The 21,224-nt window shown below is 37.1% G+C and overlaps 1 protein-coding gene across 2 annotated transcripts in view; it reads left to right on the top strand.

The window, feature by feature from the left end:
* The window catches only part of ano1a (anoctamin 1, calcium activated chloride channel a), a 39,248-nt gene continuing 18,024 nt past the window's right edge, over window positions 1-21,224 (top strand). Inside the window, exons 1-10 of one of the 2 annotated variants that reach the window (XM_053634653.1) lie at window positions 1-481; window positions 6,856-7,028; window positions 12,640-12,942; window positions 15,385-15,483; window positions 15,573-15,724; window positions 16,844-16,898; window positions 17,074-17,125; window positions 17,858-17,913; window positions 18,147-18,188; window positions 20,076-20,140. In XM_053634653.1, coding sequence (XP_053490628.1) covers window positions 6,921-7,028; window positions 12,640-12,942; window positions 15,385-15,483; window positions 15,573-15,724; window positions 16,844-16,898; window positions 17,074-17,125; window positions 17,858-17,913; window positions 18,147-18,188; window positions 20,076-20,140 — 932 coding nt within the window. In that variant the 5' untranslated portion in view covers window positions 1-481; window positions 6,856-6,920. Of the gene's footprint in view, window positions 482-1,183; window positions 1,892-6,855; window positions 7,029-12,639; window positions 12,943-15,384; window positions 15,484-15,572; window positions 15,725-16,843; window positions 16,899-17,073; window positions 17,126-17,857; window positions 17,914-18,146; window positions 18,189-20,075; window positions 20,141-21,224 lie in introns of those variants that run through there. The other variant, XM_053634652.1, reaches the window with a different exon arrangement.

A 21,224-nucleotide genomic window follows, 5' to 3' on the forward strand; every position in this document is an offset into this window, starting at 1 on the left:
TTCAAACCCATTTTCTGTGCTTGCTTCTATGCTCAGTCTGGATCAGCATGATCTTTTCACAGGTTTTCACGTTGCTAAAACAGGGATAGGAGTTCACAGCCACAGCCTGCCAGAGGTATGCACTAAGCAGGCTAAACGAGTCTCTACATGATTTGAAAGTTGTAAACTACGTCTGGTGTTTCTTTTCGGGTTTCATTTCGTGTGTTCACGTTGAGTCATTTTTTTTTTAAAGCAAAAGTAGCCATTACATCTGGCGCGTTTGAACATCTGGTGCACAATTCAGCCTTGTTTGGTGTCAGAGTGCAATTTTGCATTTCCGTTAATAAACAGGAGGGCGTGTTTTAAGCGACCTGTACAACAGGTAGGCTTTCTCTTTTTCTTTTTTCCCCACACACCTGATACTCAAGAGTTACACGACACACGACGCGGATACACCAGGAGATTCCTGTCGAAACTTCCTTTTCCTCCTTTTAACCTCCACGTAAGAAAAATCCCCTTATTCTGCATTACACTTTTTCTTGCTCATGTATGCTTTTTTTTCTGACATTCTGTACATTTAATTCATCATCAGGTTTACGCAGGTGTGTATTTGACAAGACAAGTATGCTATAGACTAATAGTAAAGAGTTACAGTGTGATAGTGTAGCCCAGGTTTAATACTGGAGTGCTCAGAACTGTAATGGCACGAGCTGCAAAGCAATCAACACGTAAATGGGATTTAACTGCACATAAAAGCAAAGGTGTTGAAATGAAATGACGGTGAAATACCTCTCCAGTTTTGGGCATTTAAAAAGCAAGGGGAATTTCGTGTACAGCTCCCTCTTGTGGAATGTGGCATTTCTGAGATGCATGAAAATATATATATATTTTTAAATGCATTCAAATATGTGTGAAAATGTTTGAAATGTATAAGACACTGCTTTAGAAAGAAGCTCAGAGAGGCTCCCTTTGGGAAATTTGGGTGAAACAAACATGCAACAATGCAAAAAAAAAAAAAGTAGCCTATATAAATTATGGCCAATTATATTAATAAACTCAAACATACCTTGCTTGAACTTGAGATCCAAGGAGAAATTTGGGATCCAAAGCTGCAACGTTGAGCGTGCACGATACAACAAATGCAGAATGCAAATCGTAGATGTGCATAAGCTGTGCAATGCAATGCACAGTGCAAAAAAAAAAAAAAAAAATTCCAAGACATTACACAACACACTACACAGTCTGACTAAGCAGCTTACATAACCATTTGAAATAATCACAGATTATTGGTGTTTGACCATACGCAGACGCATTTGTGGTTTAGATTTCTGTGCATCAATGGAGTGTCGGTCATTTCTGAATATAGGATGCGTATATTTATTGCATGCATTGTTTTGCAGATTTTAGATTCGGATTGATGCTTTGTGACAGGCTCAATGCAACCGAGCGAGCAATAATCTCCACACAAAAGAAAAGAAAGATCTTGCTGTAGGATTTACTTCAGGTCGAGTTGGGTGTGTGTGTGTGTGAGAGAGAGAGAGAGAGAGGTGCTTTGTATTGATTTTTCTTTTCATCCTCACGCTCGTGCGTGCTCATTGTGGTCCAAAGTGATGTTTTTCTGTTGTGTAAAACCACACTTGGTGGGTGGATAGACTCGACCAATGCTTTGCTCATCCATTCCCATTCCCCACCGCCTCGGTGTGTGTGCATCCTGTGACACTCTGATAGTGGCAGATGGTGCAGACTGGCAAAGGATTGGGCAAACACTAACTCAAGCACTCACTCGCTCTCTCCATTAAGTCCGAAAAAGCACGCGCTGTATTCATTTTAATAGAAATATTTGACTAGTGCGCTTGGATGGAGGCTGAAGGTGATGCAAATTCTGCCAGAGAGAGTGGAGATGCTCACTCGGGTGAGTTCAACGCAGTGCACGCCGTTTCTGCTCTTTATTTGTATTTGAATTTTTTTTATTTATTTATTTATTTTTAATTTTTTATTTTTTTGGAGGATATAACCTACCCACGTTTGAAGTTGTCGCCCCAGGGCACATGACCTAAGCAATCTGTGCTGCATTCATGTTGGCTTTCAACGCTTTCTGAAGCATGGACAGGAATGCTGAATTGTGTGCATACACAGCGTTGAACTACGGTGTAGTTTCTCCAACAGTGCTCGTGCGTAAACAAGTCTTAGTTCATCATTCCAAGCATTCATTCAACACTCGGGCTTTTTGTTGCGTGTACGTTCTGTAAGTGCGTGATAATGTCTTGATAGTGTAATCAGCTGCTGCCAAAACCATTCAGAGCACTGTTATGAGATTAGCTCAGGTTTTTTTGGTTTGTTTGTTTTATTTAAAGGCGCATTTTTGGTCGAGTCACTGTCTATGCGTAAAGAACAACGCGTGACTGCAAAGAGCGCACAAATCCTCACAGTGTTTGCGCAGGCGATAGACAGTAGTTTGAGGGATTCCCTCGTTACCAGTGTTGCCAGATTGGATTTTTAGTTATAATTGGAACCTTTTTTATTTTTAAGCGTGTTTGTAGACTAGCTTTTCTGACCAGGGCAGGGTAGGAGAAATAGACTTAGTTTTGTAAAATAGGCCTAATAATAAATAATAATACTTTGTATGTAAGCTTTAAACATTCAAAAAATAGACGTTTAAAAGACAAGTCACCGGTTGTACTATTTACAGTGGAGGACGATATGGGTTAAAATCAGATAATCTGGCAACCCTTCCCATCATAGGCGTACTATGCTGTATGTGCGCTCCGAGCGCTGTTGGGTTTTCCACTTCAACCCTGAATGGTAATCATTACAGGGATATCCAGATCAAATAGTGAAGAAATGAAAAGCCCATCTGATCCCCTGTTGCTAGTTAATAGTCTGAAGTGGTGTACCTCATTGAAATTATTACACAGTGGCCTAAAACCCCTAGAATTTAATATAGAAGAAAATAATAATAACAAAAACAAATATACTCTTGGAGTCGTTGTTTTAGATGCTTTATTTTGAAGTAAAATGATATTTTTAGATATTTGTTTAGCATTCATGGAAGGAGTCTCCAATATCACTCCAGTGTTACGTTGTAACAGACAGTAACATTTTTCTGCCATGCAAAAAGACTTCATGACAAGCTGTGTTGTTGTTGTTGTTGTCTTATTAAATTCAAGAGAGAGAAAAAACAGAGGCAGGTGAAGCTATAACATTCCATAATATTAAATGTAATTATAAATTGTTAAAGTGTACAAGGTGTTATTCATCAGTCAATTTTAAAAAAAAGTAATTGACAAATTGCTGTGGTATTATGTAAGTAAAACACGTCAGACATTAGGATGGATCACACCATGTCATTGTTGTTAAATTTCCTATAACGGCGCACCCAGTCGTGTTTTATTTCTTACATAATAATAGTAATTCAATAATGAATAATACAATAGACCTTAGGGCTTTTTTTCAGATTAAGTTTTGCTTTCGTATTAATTGTGTTAATTGTGCCTGGTATTTGATTTACCTACTGAATGAACCACACACACACACACACACACACACACACACACACATTTGTTTATATTTCCCATTGGCGTGGATCTTTAGGTTCCAAACTACAAACATCAGCTTTAATAAGTCTACAAGCATTTTGTGTGTGTTTTTATATTTCTGTTTATTGTTGCTAGATCATTGTCCTGGGTAAATATATCATATTTGTTTGACATGGGCCTTCCACAGTAATAGCGAGTCAAATTTGTAGCCATATGTAGTAAGAGAAAAACAATGCATTCCATCAAACTGAGCTGAATCATTGCTTTGCCATGGCTGGATCATCCAGTTGTCAATCATTTCTCTGTTCTAAGGTGTCTATAGTATTCTTTACTCTCTCCATGACATAATAAAAACCCACTTGACTTGGCTTGGCTTGGCTTGACATTTGACAGAGCTTGGTTGTTGGTTGCTCTTTTGTTCCTTCAGAAAGTAAAACTGTACTGTGGCACTGAAGAATGACTCTAGCATTAAGTTGAAACACATTTCGAAGTACAAAAATCAATTGTAAATGGATTTTCTAATTCCAGCTGTAAATTTGAGAGAGTAGAGTGAATTACTAGTTTACATTGATCTAGCCAAAGGCAGCGCTTTTAACTCTGGCACATTACTGGAGATTAGAAGTCCACTCGGATCAAATTTGGAAACGTTAAGACAACATCATCATAATTTTAAAGAAACCTTCTTAGTATTTAAAGCCACTCACATCCTCTCTTAATTGCACTCAATAATATTGGACAAGGGTTAATTATAATGAAAGGGAAATTGAAGATGATATTTATCTCTTTCAGAGATCATAATAGTCATGTTTAAGGCTTTTAAAATGGATTCATCAGAACTGCGGAGGCACAGTGGTGCAGCAGGTAGTGTTCCCGGCATAGTGGCTTGGTTTGATCCTGAGCTTGGATTACAGTCTGTGCACTGTACATTAGTTTCTCATGTTCTCCCAGTGTCCATGTGGGGTTTTTACAGGTTCTCCAGTTTCCTCCACCTTATAAAACAAGCTGGTAGGTGGACTGGCTACAGTAAATAAGAAGAAGTGTGTGAATGTGTGTGTGTGCATGGTGCCTCTGATATGGACTGGCAACCCGTTTAGGATGTATTCCTGCCTAACACTCTGTGATCCCGGGAGAAATTCAGGATCAGGACCAGGATAAACGCTTACTGAAGATGAATGAATGAATAAACGTATGAATAATCAGTAATTGTATACTGTGTTTGTTTGTAATAAGTATGTGCTATGTTCTAGTTCTTTACTGATCTCGGCAGCATTACCTTCAGTAGCTTAGATGATAGACTGCTGCTACGTTTTGCATCTTATTAACTTCAAGAGAGAGAAAAGGAGAGGCTAGTGGTGGAATAATGGTTTTATAGCAGTTAGGAGTTAACTTGTTTCATGGACGTTCTACAATATTAACCCATGTGCATCCTTATGGAAATTTTTGTCTTTTTCATTATTGTTTTTTTTTTAATCATTTTGTCTGTGTTAATGCAAACAGCATCAATTTTGCTAAAGGTGTTTATTTTTATTGGAATTTTAATATTTCACCCTCATTTGTGTTCATAAATCTATTTTAAACTAGGTACACAAAATAGTTACACTCAAGACCTTGCCAAAAATGTCCCCAATGAAACCCATTCAATCTGAAATATTTAATCCCCGTGATGTTTAAGCATAAAATCATGCATTCTGTGTTAATAGGCTTTTATATTGTTGACAAGGTTTCAAAACATTGCATTTTTTTTTTCTTCTCATTTCTCATGTTTTTCCTTTTTTTGATTCTGCTGTATTATAGAGCACTGCAGACCATCTGAATAAATGATGCAGCTATAACTGTGTGGGTGTGTTTGTATGGATATCAGAGTTGTGGTTTGTATGAGTTTACTGGACATTTTATGTGCGTGAACAGTTTGAAAGAAAGAAATGATATTGTACTGGAAATCACAAATCTCTCCCCATGTATACGAGTCAAAGAAGGTCATGGAGCTTTGAAGATTTTTGCATTATGTAAAGAAACCGGCGTTTAAAGGGTTAAAATTCTGAAAATGAATGAATGCTTGGTAATTATGAACAGAACTGATGCTGGTAAAAAAAAATAGAAGTTTTTTATGACTTTTTTTTTTGTTACATAGACATTTTTGTGGTTTATGGACCTGAGTGGTAGTTTTTTTTTTGTTTTTTTTTTTAATCTGACACTACATAAAAAATACGAACGCATCAAAATTACTGTTGTTGTTAATCACTGACATATCAAAGACTGTAATAATCAAAGAAAAAAAATTCTGCTGAGCATTTAGTATATGGAAATAATTACTATTTTTCTTTTTTCATTAAAAAAAAACAAACATCTGCCGCATTATGTAAACAAACCAGCATTTAAAGGGTTACAATTCAGAAAATGAAGGAATGTTGATGCTGGTAAACAAAAAAAAACAAAAAAAAATCAAAAAGTCAGTGAAAGTGGAAAATTTTTTTAATATATAATATTATTATGACAGTTTTTGGACATGGACATTTTTGTCCTCTATGGACCTATGTGTAACTTTTTTTTAATTGACGCACAAGGGTTAAATGTAAGTATACGTAAAATATACTTATTGTAATATATTATTATATATATATATATATATTATATACAATAAAATATATTTATTGTTTTATAAAAAAAAATATACGTAATCATTGGCAAATTGCTGTGGTAAAAGAGGAGTAAAATGCTTTGGGACATCTTCATATAACAGCACACCACAAAGAGTTGTATTCCTTACTTAATAATAGTAATTAAATAATAAACAATAAGCATTCAGGCTCATTATTTCCAATTAAGCCTTGGTTTGAGGTATAAATGCAAATACTCGCAAGAAAACCATTATCAATTCGGTTTAGAATAAGTATATGTGCAGAGATTGTGTAATCTGTAGCCTTAGACGTTAGTAAGAATGTAGTATATAATTTTACATGTCCTACAGAACTACAGTTTGACAATAACTTTACACAAAAAAGGTCAAAGTCAGTATGTACCAAATGTTTTTTTTTTTTTTAAACTTATTATCCTCTCTTGTGCATGTGATCAATCGTCTTAAACTTGTCTTTTGTAAATAATCTCTGAAATTCACGTTCAGGTCTTGTGTCATCTCATGTTTGTCATAAATATAGAGAAGACGTATTATTTGTGTCTCAACACAGTGTAATGTCTATGAACATGCAATTTCTCTATTGAAACGTTGCCTGGTAGGTTGGTATGACTTCAGCAGTGTCTCTGATTAGCACTCTCCATGTCGGTTTAGTGGAACATCTCATACTAGTTAATAAATTAGTGTGTTCGCTTCTTCTCTTGTCAGGTGAAACGTGCTTGGTTCAGAGCAGCACAGAGGAACAGCTCTCTGAGCTGGGAGAGGAGGCCGAAATGTGGCGGAACGACACGTACGATTCTGTCGCGTCAAAGGACAAAGAATTCAATGTACGGGGTTCCAAAAGCACCGGGGACATTGGATATGCTGAAGATGATTCTATAGTAAGTGAAATCTCGTGGTGGTAAAATCTCTCTCTGCTCATTTTGAAAACTGGCATTTTATTTAGTGCTGCCACTGCTTTGAATGCTGAACGTCCAATCCATTTGCAATGCAAACTAATGCAGAACGATTATTTATTGGTTTGGATTTTCGTAAGTTCTGCTGCCAGTTCTGAGCTGTCTATAGAGATTCTGTGCATGTTCTGTCCGCGTGGGTTTCCTTCAGGGTCTCCGGTTTCCTCCCACCTCCCTAAAACATGCTAGTAGGTGGACTTGCTATGATAAATTGCCCCTAGGTGTGATTGAGTGATACAAGGTGTATTCCCACCTCACGTCCAGTATTCCCCGGATAGGCTCCATTAATGACGATGAAACACAAATGTTTTGTCTTTGATATAAGAATTCAAGGATTTTTATTGTCATTCCAACACATGTACATGAGCTGGAACGAAATTAAGTACCAAAGGTCCGGCTAAAACAACTCACAAGTAATAACGGCTAACTCACTCATAAATAAATAAACACAAATCCCCAATCATACACACATATATACACACTAAAACCTGAGAAATTAGCAGTATAGGAAAAGACATGAAAAAAACGTTCAGTTTATCAGTTCTGGTGTGTGGCAGAGTTTAATAGTCTAACAGCTTCTGGAAATAAGCTGTTTTTTAACCTGGTCGTCCTAGTCCTGCCTGAAGGGAGAAGGACAAATAGTCTTTCCGTATAAGGCTCATAAAGAAGAGGTTTAAGAGGTTCACCTGGTCAGTAGGTTTAATCTTTGCAGCACTATCATGTTCGTTGGGTAATGTAATGTATGCAAACATGTCCTCGGTTGCACCATTTTGTATTTTCTTTTTTCCACCGTCTTTTGCATATTAGTTGGCACACCTTTTGGATTTGCATTCGAATTTTGTTTTGTTTTGTTTTGTTTTGTATCGCTCTCTGTTGACCTGGCCACTTTCCTTTGCTTAAGTAGGTTACTATAAACCAGAATTAAGTTTTAGGCTGAAGTTCAAAATTAAATTAAATACAACAGGTGTATTTATTTATTAATTTTTTTAGATGATTTTACATTCTGAAAGTAATTATTACTATTACTTGACTTATTATCTTCGGTGCAGTGCGGTATGATGGGTAAAAGTTTGTTGGTTTGGAGCGCAGCCTCTGAGTGTGCAAAGGTATTATGAAAAAGTGAAAAGATATGTATGCAAATGTGAAAAAGCACATGTTTGTGCAAATTTATTATTATTATTTTTTAAATCACTGGAGTGGTGATGCATCTCCACATGTTCCCTATAAGTAAAGGATTTTGAAACACACTGACTAAATATTTCATTTGAAACGAATTTTCATTTGAAAGCTTTTGTTTTTCATCTATATTTTACAATTCACACTTTTAAGATATTGGATATTTGTCTCCCCGAAAGATTTGCCAGAATAGATTTGTATTTCTTGATTTTTAGCTCCTGAAATCCTGAAATCAAGCCACCTTGTGCATTTTTAACACCTTCTTTCTACACTTCCTACAAACACGGCACATCGATGAATCATACAATTCAATTTCCTGTAATGTGTTTGGAGTCGATCTTCTGGCAGCATCATAAATAAGTAAAGCACGTGTGCAAAAGAGTGCCTTTTAAACACCACAATTGATTATATTCCTGCCCACATGTGCTTTTTTTTTTTCCACCTGCCGCATAATGTGGTGTGATTTCTTTCTGACACTTCTGATCTGGAGAAGAGAGAGGACGTTGAGTAGCTCTCTTCCGTTGGATGTGGTGACATTTTCACAGATCTCGGCTGCCGTGAGACAACTCACGTTCTAGTTAGAGACAAATATTGACTTGGACGTGTACCCGTCAGCATACACCTATTATTTTTTTAATGACATGTTTGTGTGTGCACAGGTTCTCTTTTGTAAAATAACTATTGTAGATTCAGGATATTCCTTAGCCCTTTTTACATACAGTGGATATAAATGTTTACACACCCTTGTTAAAATGGCAGGTTTTTGTGGCATGCAAAAAAAAATTCACCCTCAATGTGAAATTACAACATATAAAAATTACGTGAAAAACAATCAGAAATATTTTAGGGGGAAAAAGTTACAATAACCTGGTTGCATTAAGTGTGCGCACCCTTTTATAATTGGGTGTGTGGCTGTGTTCGGAATGAGCCAATCGCTTTCAATCTCATGTTCGAAAGTAATTAGCATACAGCTGTCGTCAATGAAATGATTCTGATTAACCCCAAATAAAGACCAGCTGTTTCTGTAGGATTTTCTTCACATCTTCTTGGTTTTATCCGACTGCCGAAGCCATGGTCCGCAGAGAGCTTACAAAGCATGTATGGTATCGAGTAGGAGAGTAGTATAGAAGAATTTCCAAAACATTGGATATACCACGGAACAGCATGAAGGCCATCAACAACAAGTGGAGAAAAAAGTGGACTGGGGCTTTTATCAAGGTGGAAGGAACCATGAATTGCTACAAATACCAGTCGATTTTACTGCAAAAACTTCAGGTGTCTCCTAGTAAGCTGAAGATGAAAAGGAATTTCACCTTTCAGCGCGACAATGACCCAAAGCATACAACCAAATCAACAAAGGAATGGCTTAACCAAAAGAAGAGCAATTTTTGAAGGACCTAGCAAGAGTCCAGACCTGAATCCAACTAAAAATCTGTGGGGTGACCTGAAGTGGGTGGTGCACACAATCAATTTGACAGATCTAGAATGTTTTTGCATGAAAGAGTGGGAAAATATTGCCAAGTCTAGATGTGCTAAGCTGATAGAACCTTACCCAAAAACACTGAGTGGTGTAATAAAATCAAAAGGTGTTTCAACAAAGTATTAGTTTAGGGGTGTGCATTAGAGATGCACCGATACCGATAGTTCTGCCTTTTATGCCCTCTTTTAAATGAATAATAATTAATATCACAATTCTGAAAGAAATGCAAATAAAAACTTTATTCTCTCCATTTCAACAAGTTGTTTCACAGTAACTGGTCTCATCAACAGAACACACATTACTCTAATGAACATTAACACATGAACTCAATTCTGAAGATTAAAGTAAGATTATTAAGTTATTGAATGTTATTAATTCATATAACATTGAAAACCTCCTGTTAGTCTCACATTCACTCATCATAAACAAAAGCATTTCTACTTCATCACTGAACATCACACTGGTAATATATAATATACACTTTTTTATATATTAACATTAACTGGATATGAATTTTACTACTCTACAAATATATTTTTCTGTGCAATATATATATATATATACTACTTTTTTGTCAACCGCTCTTCATTTAAATCTTTCATCAGTGTACTGGCCCTTTAATTCAGCGCGAGCAACTCGAGCAGCTCGGCAAAAATAAAATTAGACGCGAAAACTCCCGCTTCAATGCCACTCACTTCCGGTGTAAAATTGTAGCAGTACAGAGCTTACAAACTCACTTTTTACACAAGAGACATCTTCTTTAGCACAACATCGATGTGTTTTCCCGCCCTCTTTTTATTGAAAGGATATAATCGGCCCTGATCATCGGATGTTTTTAAACTAAAATCGCCTTTATCGGCCGATACCGATTATTGGACGATACATCGGTGCATCTCTAGTGTGCATACTTATGCGACTAGGTAATTGTAGGTTTTTTATTTATTTTTTTCCCCTAAAAAGTTTCTGATTGTTTTTCACTTTATTTGTGTATTCTGCAATTTCACATTAAAGGTGATGAGCTATAATTTTTTTCTTAGTTTCATTCTTTTACTTCACAAAAACCTGGCATTTTAACAAGGGTGTGTAGACTTTTTATATCCGCTGTAGGTTTGTATGTTTGTGGTTAAATGAATAAGAGCCATAATAAGCCCTGATGAACAAACAGTCAATTTAGAGAGTAAACGTCTGGTTTGTTCTATGGAGTCTTTATCTCTTAAACCAACAAGCCTGGAGCAGTGTTTGCTCATGTACTCTTCAAGGAACACATCATTGAGACAAAAAACAAACTCTTTATTGAGAGAAGTAAATACAGTATATGAAGTGTATGCAATGTAAAAAAGCTTTATTGTTTTTGAAGCTAGAGGCCAAGTCAAGTGTTTCATATTCAAATGTGTGTTTGGCTGTGACTGCGAGTTTTATAGGTTTACTTCTAGTCAGGGCGTTATCTTGTTTGAAGATCAAATATTTAAATACAAATATATACTTTAAATGAACATTTGTCAAAAGAAGTAGCAGGGACAAATCCCTGATTATGGTTTTATGGCCAGGAGTCCAAGAGAATAATCTTGCCCATGCACTCTGTCTGGAAGGGATGGTGTTACTCTCTCTCCTGTCAATGACTACGTTTACATGGACAGCAGTAATCTAATTATTGACCTTATTCTGAATAAGACAATATTCTGATTAAGGTGTTTACATGAGTGGCTTTTAGAATATTCCTTTCATGTTCCCGTTTTACATGTTATAGAACATAGATCATCATTACGTCCCCACGCCACGCCGTCCGACGTTCCCTCCAGAATTTCACGTATCGACATATAGTTCGTCTTTGTTATGGAACCGTATACAGTTTTGGGTGTTTTCATTTTTAATTTTACAAAAGTTTCAAGTGCAGTTAATTATTTGTCATGCTATATGTGCTAATAGACAACTGCTTGAAGCCTGTGTTGGGCTGTGTTCCAAACCGCATAATTAACAAAATACGTGTATTTGTTCTACTATATAGTAGGTAAGTACGCGGTTTGGGACGCAGCCGTGCTCTTGTTTGCCGTCAAACAGACGAGCACTGCCGTGTGTGTACATGTCCTGTCGCTAAATGAAAACTCCCACACGACGTTAATAGTGTGATTAAGCTGTTTAAATGTTTATAATGCACGTCAATAATGCGACTAAAACAGGAATACTCCACATGTCTTAATTCGATTTGTTTTTACTTCGAGCATGACTTTAGTCGGATTAAGGTCATCAATAAGCGCTGTTTACATGCTAGTTTCTTAATCAGAGTATCGTCTTAATTGGTTTAATATTGGATTATTGTTGTCCATGTAAACATATTGAATCACAGCGACACTAGCCAACTGTGTGTGTCTGTCAGCTCATGTATGCAGAAGTTGGTAGCGCATTTCTCTGAGTGTGTTACGCTGCCCCGTGATGTAGCATGAGCAGCAGTTCGAAAAGATGTAATGGTTGTCTTCACGTGTCTTGGAGGAAGCATGTGAAAGTAATCCAAGTTGTTAGCTGTCATTTATGACATTTATTGTTTTTTTTTCGTCATGTAGTGGTGAACGTTAACTAGTGGGTTATTCGCATTTCAGGCTTCTGTTACTATTTTCACAGCTCAGAAATGACTTTCGCACCCAGTTGGAAGGGAGCTGTTTAGTTTTGCCACTTTTCCTTAAAAAGCAACCTCACAAGCTACACATACAGTAGATTTAACAGAAGGAGAGGGGTCAGTTTGGGAAAGGTAAAGGTTTGCCAATGTTTTCATTGCATTTGTGAATATTACAAACGACTCCTTTTAATTTGACCTGGGTATGTCCATATTGAAAAATATCTGACGCATGCTCCCTCACCCAGCCTCGTTTTCTTTCTTTCTGCCCACAGCTTCTGAACAGTCAAAGTTCGAACAAGGTGCCTCAGCACTCCAACCTAGGGCCGTATTTCCAGGACGGCCAGAGGCGCATCGATTACATCCTAACCTACAATGCAGAAAGCTTCCAGCGCACCCGCCACCACTCCTCTAGCACCTTCAAGGGCTTGAAAAATGGCCTGTGCTGCATGGGGAAACAGAAAAGGGCCGAATCCATCAAGCACGACCTCGAGAGCGCCAGTAATGCGCACATCCACAGAGAGGAGTTTGAACAGAAGCTTATGGACATGGGACTTGAGCTGGAGAAGGAGGAAGATGTGAGTATACGTTATATTCTGCTCAAGATTTTTTCCCCTTAACTTGGAACTCCCACTGTTTAGACATGATGCTATGGTAGAAAGTATTCATTGTTTAACAATGTTCCTCTAATATCACAGCACTGTTGAATGCTCAGTTCTGATTAGCTAGAGGGTGTTGATGAATTTTCTATAACAGCAGTTCTGGTAGTAGGTCCGGCTCCAAGGTTTATATTAATGTACACATTCTAATGAAGTATCACTTCTATAATAGCATCTTGCACGATGACTTGTATGGTCGATGCTCTACATAAAAACGATTTTAAAATGTGTAATTGTTGATATAGTGACGTTTTCTATCATGAGATGATTATTTACCCTTTTTGAAGGAGTCTCCAGTGTCAGAGCTTTGTAAACATTGGAGATGAAGCTGTACTATCAAGTTTTCAAGCATATGAAAATCTCCTGAATGGAGACTCTTCATGATTTCTTTAATATATATTATTTCTCCATTCTTTTTGTCTTAAAAAAACAAAAGAGAGGCTGGTCAGAGAACAACTGTTTACAGCTGTTATAAAGTGAGTTGTAGCAGCTGTTAACTGTCACGTTTCACTGACAATCCACAACATCAGATGGAAATATATGGATAAAAAGTGTGATTCTTTAAAAAAAAAAAAAAAAAAATTAAATGCATGCTGCGAGAAATGAGGTACAAAACACTTTCGGGATGTCTTGTTTTTGGATAAAAAATATGATGTCACATGATGCTGTCATTGATTATTTTCCTGTAACTGCAAGGTCTATTGGCTTGCCCTTCTGGGGGAAACTTTAAAGGTTAAGTGACATGTGGGACACCACAGGAGTGTTTTCCTGGCAGCTAAAAGCCCTTGAAGAATCGTATTGTTTCCAAGAGTGTAATATTAGTTTCCACTAGTTTCTCTCACAGTAGCCTCTCATACAGGATACTGTGTAGCAAAGGCTATATCCATAAATCCAACTGCCACAAATGATCGCTCTAAAGTTCATTAAATTAGTACATTATGCCTCTTTCCAGTCAAACTTGCTCATCTTATTTTCTTAACCTCTAAGGTGACCTTTCGAAAAGAATTCAGATTTGTGTTTCACTTGAGCTTTATTACCATTGCCTGTATTTTTACTTGATATGTCATGCTTGTTTATACAGCACAAACAAGCTTCAGATGACACTAAATTAGCCTCCATTAATGCTAGCAATTATCCAGGAATGACAGCGCTGGATAAATTGTGAACAGTTAGCGTACAATATAATTGACTATGTAACATGATTAGTTTGTAGACTAAGTACACGTTGAAGCTAATGCCCAAACTTGATATGCAGAATGATTATAATACTGCTTCTCTCTCTCTCTCTCTCTCTCTCTCTCTCTCTCTCTCTCTATTCTTTCATGTCTGTTGTTATCTATATCTGAAAAGGGAATTCGTTTCAGGATTATTGTAAATAAAAACAGTTCATATTATTTAAATTAATTAACTGCGGGTCGGTAAGAATACTGTCTTATACTGTTGGTTCTCAGTGTGGGTCTGGAGCACTTTGTGGATCCTCAGTAACATGAGAAGCTGTGCTTATTAACCTAAAGAGGGAACCTCTGTTTATACGTGCTAACTTGTTTTGCCGACATTCCACCATATTAAATGTATCTATGAATGGATAAAAAGTGCAACGTGTACAACATGTTATAAATAATGTTAACTTGCACCAAAGGTGTTCTGTCAGCTGAAATTTCAGGTGTAAAACACTTCCATGGCTAGAACAAAAAAATATCCATAATATTATTTTACACACGTAAATAATGAGCCTAATGTATATTTATTTCTTATTCATTTCTGATTTTCTAATTTAGTATTTAAATGTATTTAAAAGTCTAAAGAGGAGTAGGCCAGGTTTTCAATTCACTGGAAGTTATATACTGTACATACATGTGTATGTGACAAATAAAAAATCTTGAATTTTGAATAATATTCCAATAATTGAATTCTATTCAGAAGGGTGTGTGTGTGTGTGTGTGTGTGTGTGTGTGTGTGTGTGTGTGTGTGTGAAATTTATTTACAGTTAAGGATTCCTGGCTGCAAAAATGTTGGGTACGCATGCTTTAGATGCCAGAATGCAGTGTTGCGTTTGTACAGACAGGGTCAGACATGATGTGTGGGCTGGCAGTTATAACAAGACTGGGGCATGAAGATAATCTTACATAACACACCCTCCAGCAGGAGATAACTAAATGATAACTAAACCCATTCTCCTTCATGCACACTGCAGAAGTTGTCCTCGTTTGCTTTTTTTCCTTGTGCTGATAGATCATCAGACACAAATGAACCAATCTCGCGTTTAAGGCTATTGTCCTAATTGTTCTCCCACACAGGCCACAGGAGGGCAATAGAAATAACGCAAAGGTTCACTTTGTTTTTGCTGTGTTGTTGTTTCAGGCTAAAATTCCAGAAGTGGGCTTCCTGAAGATCCATGCACCTTGGCACGTTCTCTGTCGAGAAGCAGAGTTCATGAAGCTCAAGATGCCCACCAAAAAAGTATGCACATTTTCCCCCATTGACAAGAATTAGACAGCAATGGTTACACAGCATATTCCAACCAACGTCCTTTTCTGCTATTTTTTTAGAAATATCAAGTCAGTCAAGGAAGTAATGGTATACGAGCAGTGAACGCATTTATCCAAAGATTGTCTGCACCACTGACTCCCAAAGTCGAGGAGAAGTCCCCCCAGAGTGAGAAGCACATATGTTATCCATTCTCCAGGGAAAAACAGCACTTGTGAGTAAACCACTATAACTCAAATGATGATGAGGCAGTGACTTTGTAGCCAAGTAAGATTTCTAACTTGCTGAGCAATCAAAATGTAAATTATTCTCTCAAAGCTGTGGATGCTCATCCATAGGGGCAGGTGGAGCAGAGCCACACCAAATATATGAGCTTTTCAACAAATATCAATCTTTAGAATTAGTCCTCATTCACAACTCCATACATTTTCAATTCTGTTGAAATACTAATTATCTCTTTTGACAGATATACGCCAATGTTCCATTGATTTGTTCACATGTTGCAAAGTCCTGGGGGAAACTGTCAATTTAGCTTCATAGAGGTATTATTTCACCTAGTGGTCACAACCGGAACTGCAACAAGTTTCTAATAGACACCCACTGTGGAAGGATTCATGCTGCCCCATGCTCGCTCAATAGACAATTTCAAGTTGCCAGAGCCATATTTTTTTAATACCACATTGGGCTGGTTTTAAAAATACTCAGTGGCCCTAAAGACCTTGATTACTATCAAATAATCAGAATGAAATTTTATACACAAACAAAGTAAAGTGTAATTGCAGACAGCATGTCTATGCATGATGTCAATTTCCATAGTAAGATATATTGAAAGATTAGGAGAGTGAAAGGAGGATTATGGTGTGGATAATGTCTGTACATCAGAAATGCGTACGCACCACGGTGACCTTGTTTCCCCACAAAAAGGCTGAGGGGCAAAAATGTACTTCAGTGGCCAAAATTTTGGGCTAGTCTCAGGTCTTTTATTTGCTTTTTGGGATGTAGTTCGGCTGGAAAATTTTAACTCCAGTTGATAATATTAGCTCTTCAGGAAACATGCCTATTGTATTTAACACAAGTGATCAAATGTACGCTTAAAACGAGCTGCTAGTCTGTGGTGTGTTGTATGACTTTGTTTTGTTTGAGGCTATGTCATTATTAATGTCCTCCTGCCTCACCAAAATCTATGGTCAAGATCCGCTGCTGCCTTAGACGGTCTTCGTTGCAGATGTAGAATGATGCAATTATAGTAATCTGCCTTTAATTGGTTTAACATGAAATGCAAGATTGCAATCTGAATAAAACGTTTCCATTAATATTCCATCTCTCTTCACAGGTTTGATCTGTCAGATAGAGATTCCTTCTTCGACAGTAAAATTCGTGCCTCAATCGTGAGTATCAGTCCAACCATTTCTGTGCTTTCTTACTGGAGTGCCATTAAAAGAACAGCATCATGATTGTACCACACACACTGTACGAAAAAATCCAATACGAGCGTTGGACAGAATTATTTGAGGAGTGTACTGATGGTTCTTTCTGTCTCTTGTGCACATTCTCCTGTTTCAGGTATGCGAGATCATAAAACGAATAAAGTGCATAGGAGTGAAGGATATCATGGGTAAGTGCTATAACCTCATTTTGAAAAGCAAATATCCATCTCCTACCCATTTCAGAAGTAAAGTTTCAGGAGATCAGCACAGTCTGCTAAGAGTACTATTCTATCACCTCACTGACTGATTAATAGCACAAGAGCGAGAATCAAGGCAATATGGGAGCCAAAAAAATGAAGTAAAGTCATAGACGTTTGCCAAAATCCTCTGCTTGTGCACTTAGAGATGCTACAAAGCACCAAAGCCCATATAGTGTGTGCTAAACCTTAAAGGAAACATCCACCCCGAACGATTTGCATACTTTATAATTAACATGTGTTTTTCAACAGCATCCAAGATTTATTTTCTAATGAAACTCTGAGGGTTTTTATTCTTTCATTGATATTTTGCTTTATTTGTACGTTTATTAAAGTGTTCCTATGTTACCCACAATGCCGTTTGACTACCTGCTAATAGCGAAGCAGTGGGATTCTCCGCTAAATTCAGTGTCACAGCAGCAGCTTTAGTTCTTTATTCTGTCCAGCTCTACAGTATCACCTCCTCATCTGTACCCTCTGCTCAAACGGACCAGCTTCCAAAGTTTCAACTTTCCATCTAATATCAAATACAGCCATCTACGCCATTGCAATCTTTTAATAAAAACAAAAGGCCAATCACATTTTGTTCTGTAACATTTTTTTTTTTTTAATTGTATTTGTAGTAAGAATTCGGTGTGTGTTATTGAAATGTCATGTCTGTAGGCATTAACACGCTCATTGCTCATGGAGTTTACACATCAGCCTACACTCTACATGATGTAAGTAATGGCAAAAAAAAAAAAATTATTCAAAATGTTACAAAATATTTACTAATGCTGCTACTCACTTAATGTCCTTTGTCTCGTGTGTCATGTTATTTGCACTAACACTTACTATATGTTTACACCTGAGACTAGCTAAACAACATTTTATTATACTGTACACCTATGTATATGAATGATGACAATATTTGAGTGAATATATTTGTGTTAATATACTATCCCTATTACAGGGAGACATCGAGGGAGTTGATGCTGAACCAAACGATAGAAAGGTAAGGAAATTGAATTACAATATCTGAATGTAACTCTAGTAATATGTGTGGCACTTATTACAAGAGTTATATACTTTAAAATATATATATATATCTCCATCCATCTAAAAACTACAGGCATTCCTGAACTGAAATGTGTTTATTTTAGTTCAGGAATGCCTTCAGGTGGGGTCTGAGCAGTGGTAGCTCAGTAGTTAAGGCAATGCATAGCTGATCGGAAGGTCAAATCCCAGCACTGCCAACCTGCCACTGTTGGGCCCTTGAGCAAGGCCCTAAACCCTCAACTGCTCAGTTGTATAAATTGGATAAAACGTAAGTCACTCCGGATAAGGGTGTCTGCCAAATGCTGTAAATGTAATGTAAGTGTTTGTTTATTTTTGCACGTATCTCAACCACAATTAAAGTTCTAGCATTTTAAAATCGACCTGCAAAATAGCCAAGAACTTGCTCAAAACGTGCTCACTGTGAGAAGAAATCCCACTTAACTAGCAAGGTTTTCGACATCTTTGGGCTATGTTCACATAACAGCTTGAAGTGACACAATGTGACATACTGTGGGGTGCAAAAGTGGGGTCTGAGACCACTAGTGAAAATGAGATCTTTTCAAATCAGACCTGGGCCACTTTCATATATGGTCCTAGACCAGATAAAGTACATATCCATCATGTGGTCATGAGACATGAATGACTGAGGGCAGATCGGAATTTGTGTGGCATTTTCCCAACACACTATAATGCGCATATCATATCATGTCATTGTCATTTGGTGGCGATGTAGCATGGCAAAACAACAGAGGACACCAACAGCAGCGAATATATTCAGTGGATGGACAGGGAAATTGGTGATTTGCTTGATATTAATAGTTTCATTGATTGCTCCTGAAACTGAGCAGTGTTTGAAATAATTGCTCATGAGATGGAAACCACGCCCAAAAATGGGCGTGATGTTATTGACTTTGAAGGTGTGAATGGTAAAGCGTTTATTTAGTTCATTGTTTAAAAATTTTTTTTAAAAATCCAAAGTTCTTCCATCTAGATAAATCCTGACCAATCCAAGTCCAATGTTCTTCCATTTACCCACTTAAGATCTTCAAAGATGATAAATGTTAAATACTTATTATGAGGTGTGTTAAATTAGTATATCTGTTAACATATTGAGTATAACAAGAACTGTTAAACTACTCTGACCTGCCGATGATTTTAATTTAATTTATACTGACCAAAATATAAACGTGATCGTGCAAAGCCCAAGGCCTTGTCAGGGGTGTCCCAGTGTGCCGTTGGATGAGATCTCTGCCTTCAACAAGGCATAATTATCAGTGTGTGCGTGTCACCATGGCAACAGTATAATTTCCCACTTCACCATCTGTGAGCTGTGCGTCAACAGGCGTGTTGGCGGTGAGGCAATATATTGCCAAGAGTAAATCCTGTAAACATGCTCAGAGGGACATGCAATACAGACAAACTCATAGAGATTTATGTTGCTCTCTACTATGTCATTTCCTTGTTTTGTTGTGTTTTTTTTTGGCTCGGTATTGCCCGAGACTTGCATCTAAATGGGTTGTTGATACACTTATGTGACTCTGTGTGCGTGAAACACTGCACTCTCATCACAGCTGAGTGGCTCCACAATGAACCTTCCTTGTTTATTTCATTCTATACATCATGATGTAGAGGCTCAGAGCGTGGCGCCAATTAGAGACTAAATTCCGCATGAAATGTTTTTCTGTTGTTGTTGTTATGAATCCATTACTGTTAATTTAGTTTTCGTTTCCCAATTCCCATTATGTGGGGGAGTTTAATCACTGCACGCCTACTTTCCTGACAAGTGGCATAATTGCACTTGATTGATCACAAGCCCACTGAAATCCATTCACTTTCTCTGCAGGTGTTATACGAGCAGTGGGCGAGATTCAGCCTCTTCTATATGTACCAGCCCACCGGACTGATCAGGTAAGAACTATTCGAAACAGAGACAGGTGTTTCATTTGCTTTCTTCCTGGACAAACCAGAAAGTCCCTGTTTTTTCCCCCCTAAGTTGGCCATTGCCTAATAATCACCCAAAAGCTAGCTCTCCAGATACCACTCAGAGAGAATGAAGGCTATGAAGAAATGCATCCTCTGAGACATGTGAAACCACTGTATCTTTTTTTTTTTCTTCTTCGAACTGCTGCTCATGCTACGTCACAGGATAATCGAACACTCCAGAAGAAAGCACTAACTGTGCTCCTCCGCAAAAATGAGCTCATAGATGCCCACAGTTGACAGGGGAGTGAGTAATGCAAGCTCTCCCTGCCAGACAGTAGTGCTAATTAATGTGCTCTAGGACTTAAAGATAGGGATAGTCATCTGTAATCTGTAGTTTTCTGATTACAGGCTATAGGACAGTCAGGATCCAAACTTTAAGTGGGTAACTCTTTTTAAAAAATAAATAAATAAATAAAAACTGATAGAAATTGTATTTCCATTCCAATTTATAACCTTTATTATTATTATCATTATTATTATTATTATTATTATTATTATTATTATTTAAAAGAGACATTTTCAGATTTTTGTTCAAATAAATTGATTCAGGAAACATGCTCAAGTTGCCACAAAATAATGATATCCATTTTATATGCAAATAATCAGAGGATAATGATGTCATAATTACATTTTTTTTTTTTTGGTCAGGCTTGCCAATTATTATACGAATCACTGAGAATATGATGGTGTTTATTGACACACCAATAATATAATCTTGATCTACACACACAAAAATACTATTATATAATCGTTATATATGTTAAGAACTAAACTGCATAATTACTACATTTGATTAATATATATAGCTTACGCTTATGCGTGTCCGTTTTTCTTCCAACACATTGACCTCGAGAACTGACTGTTCACTTGCTGACTAATATATCCCACCCATTGACAAGTCCCATTGTGATGAGATAATCAATGTCATTCACGTCACCTGTCGGTATCAGTAACATTTTCTACATTTTTCTAATTTCTTTGATGGTTGATTACTTCAGGTTTTAATAAA

The sequence above is a fragment of the Ictalurus furcatus genome, chromosome 10, assembly GCF_023375685.1.
Source record: "Ictalurus furcatus strain D&B chromosome 10, Billie_1.0, whole genome shotgun sequence".
NCBI lineage: Eukaryota > Metazoa > Chordata > Actinopteri > Siluriformes > Ictaluridae > Ictalurus > Ictalurus furcatus.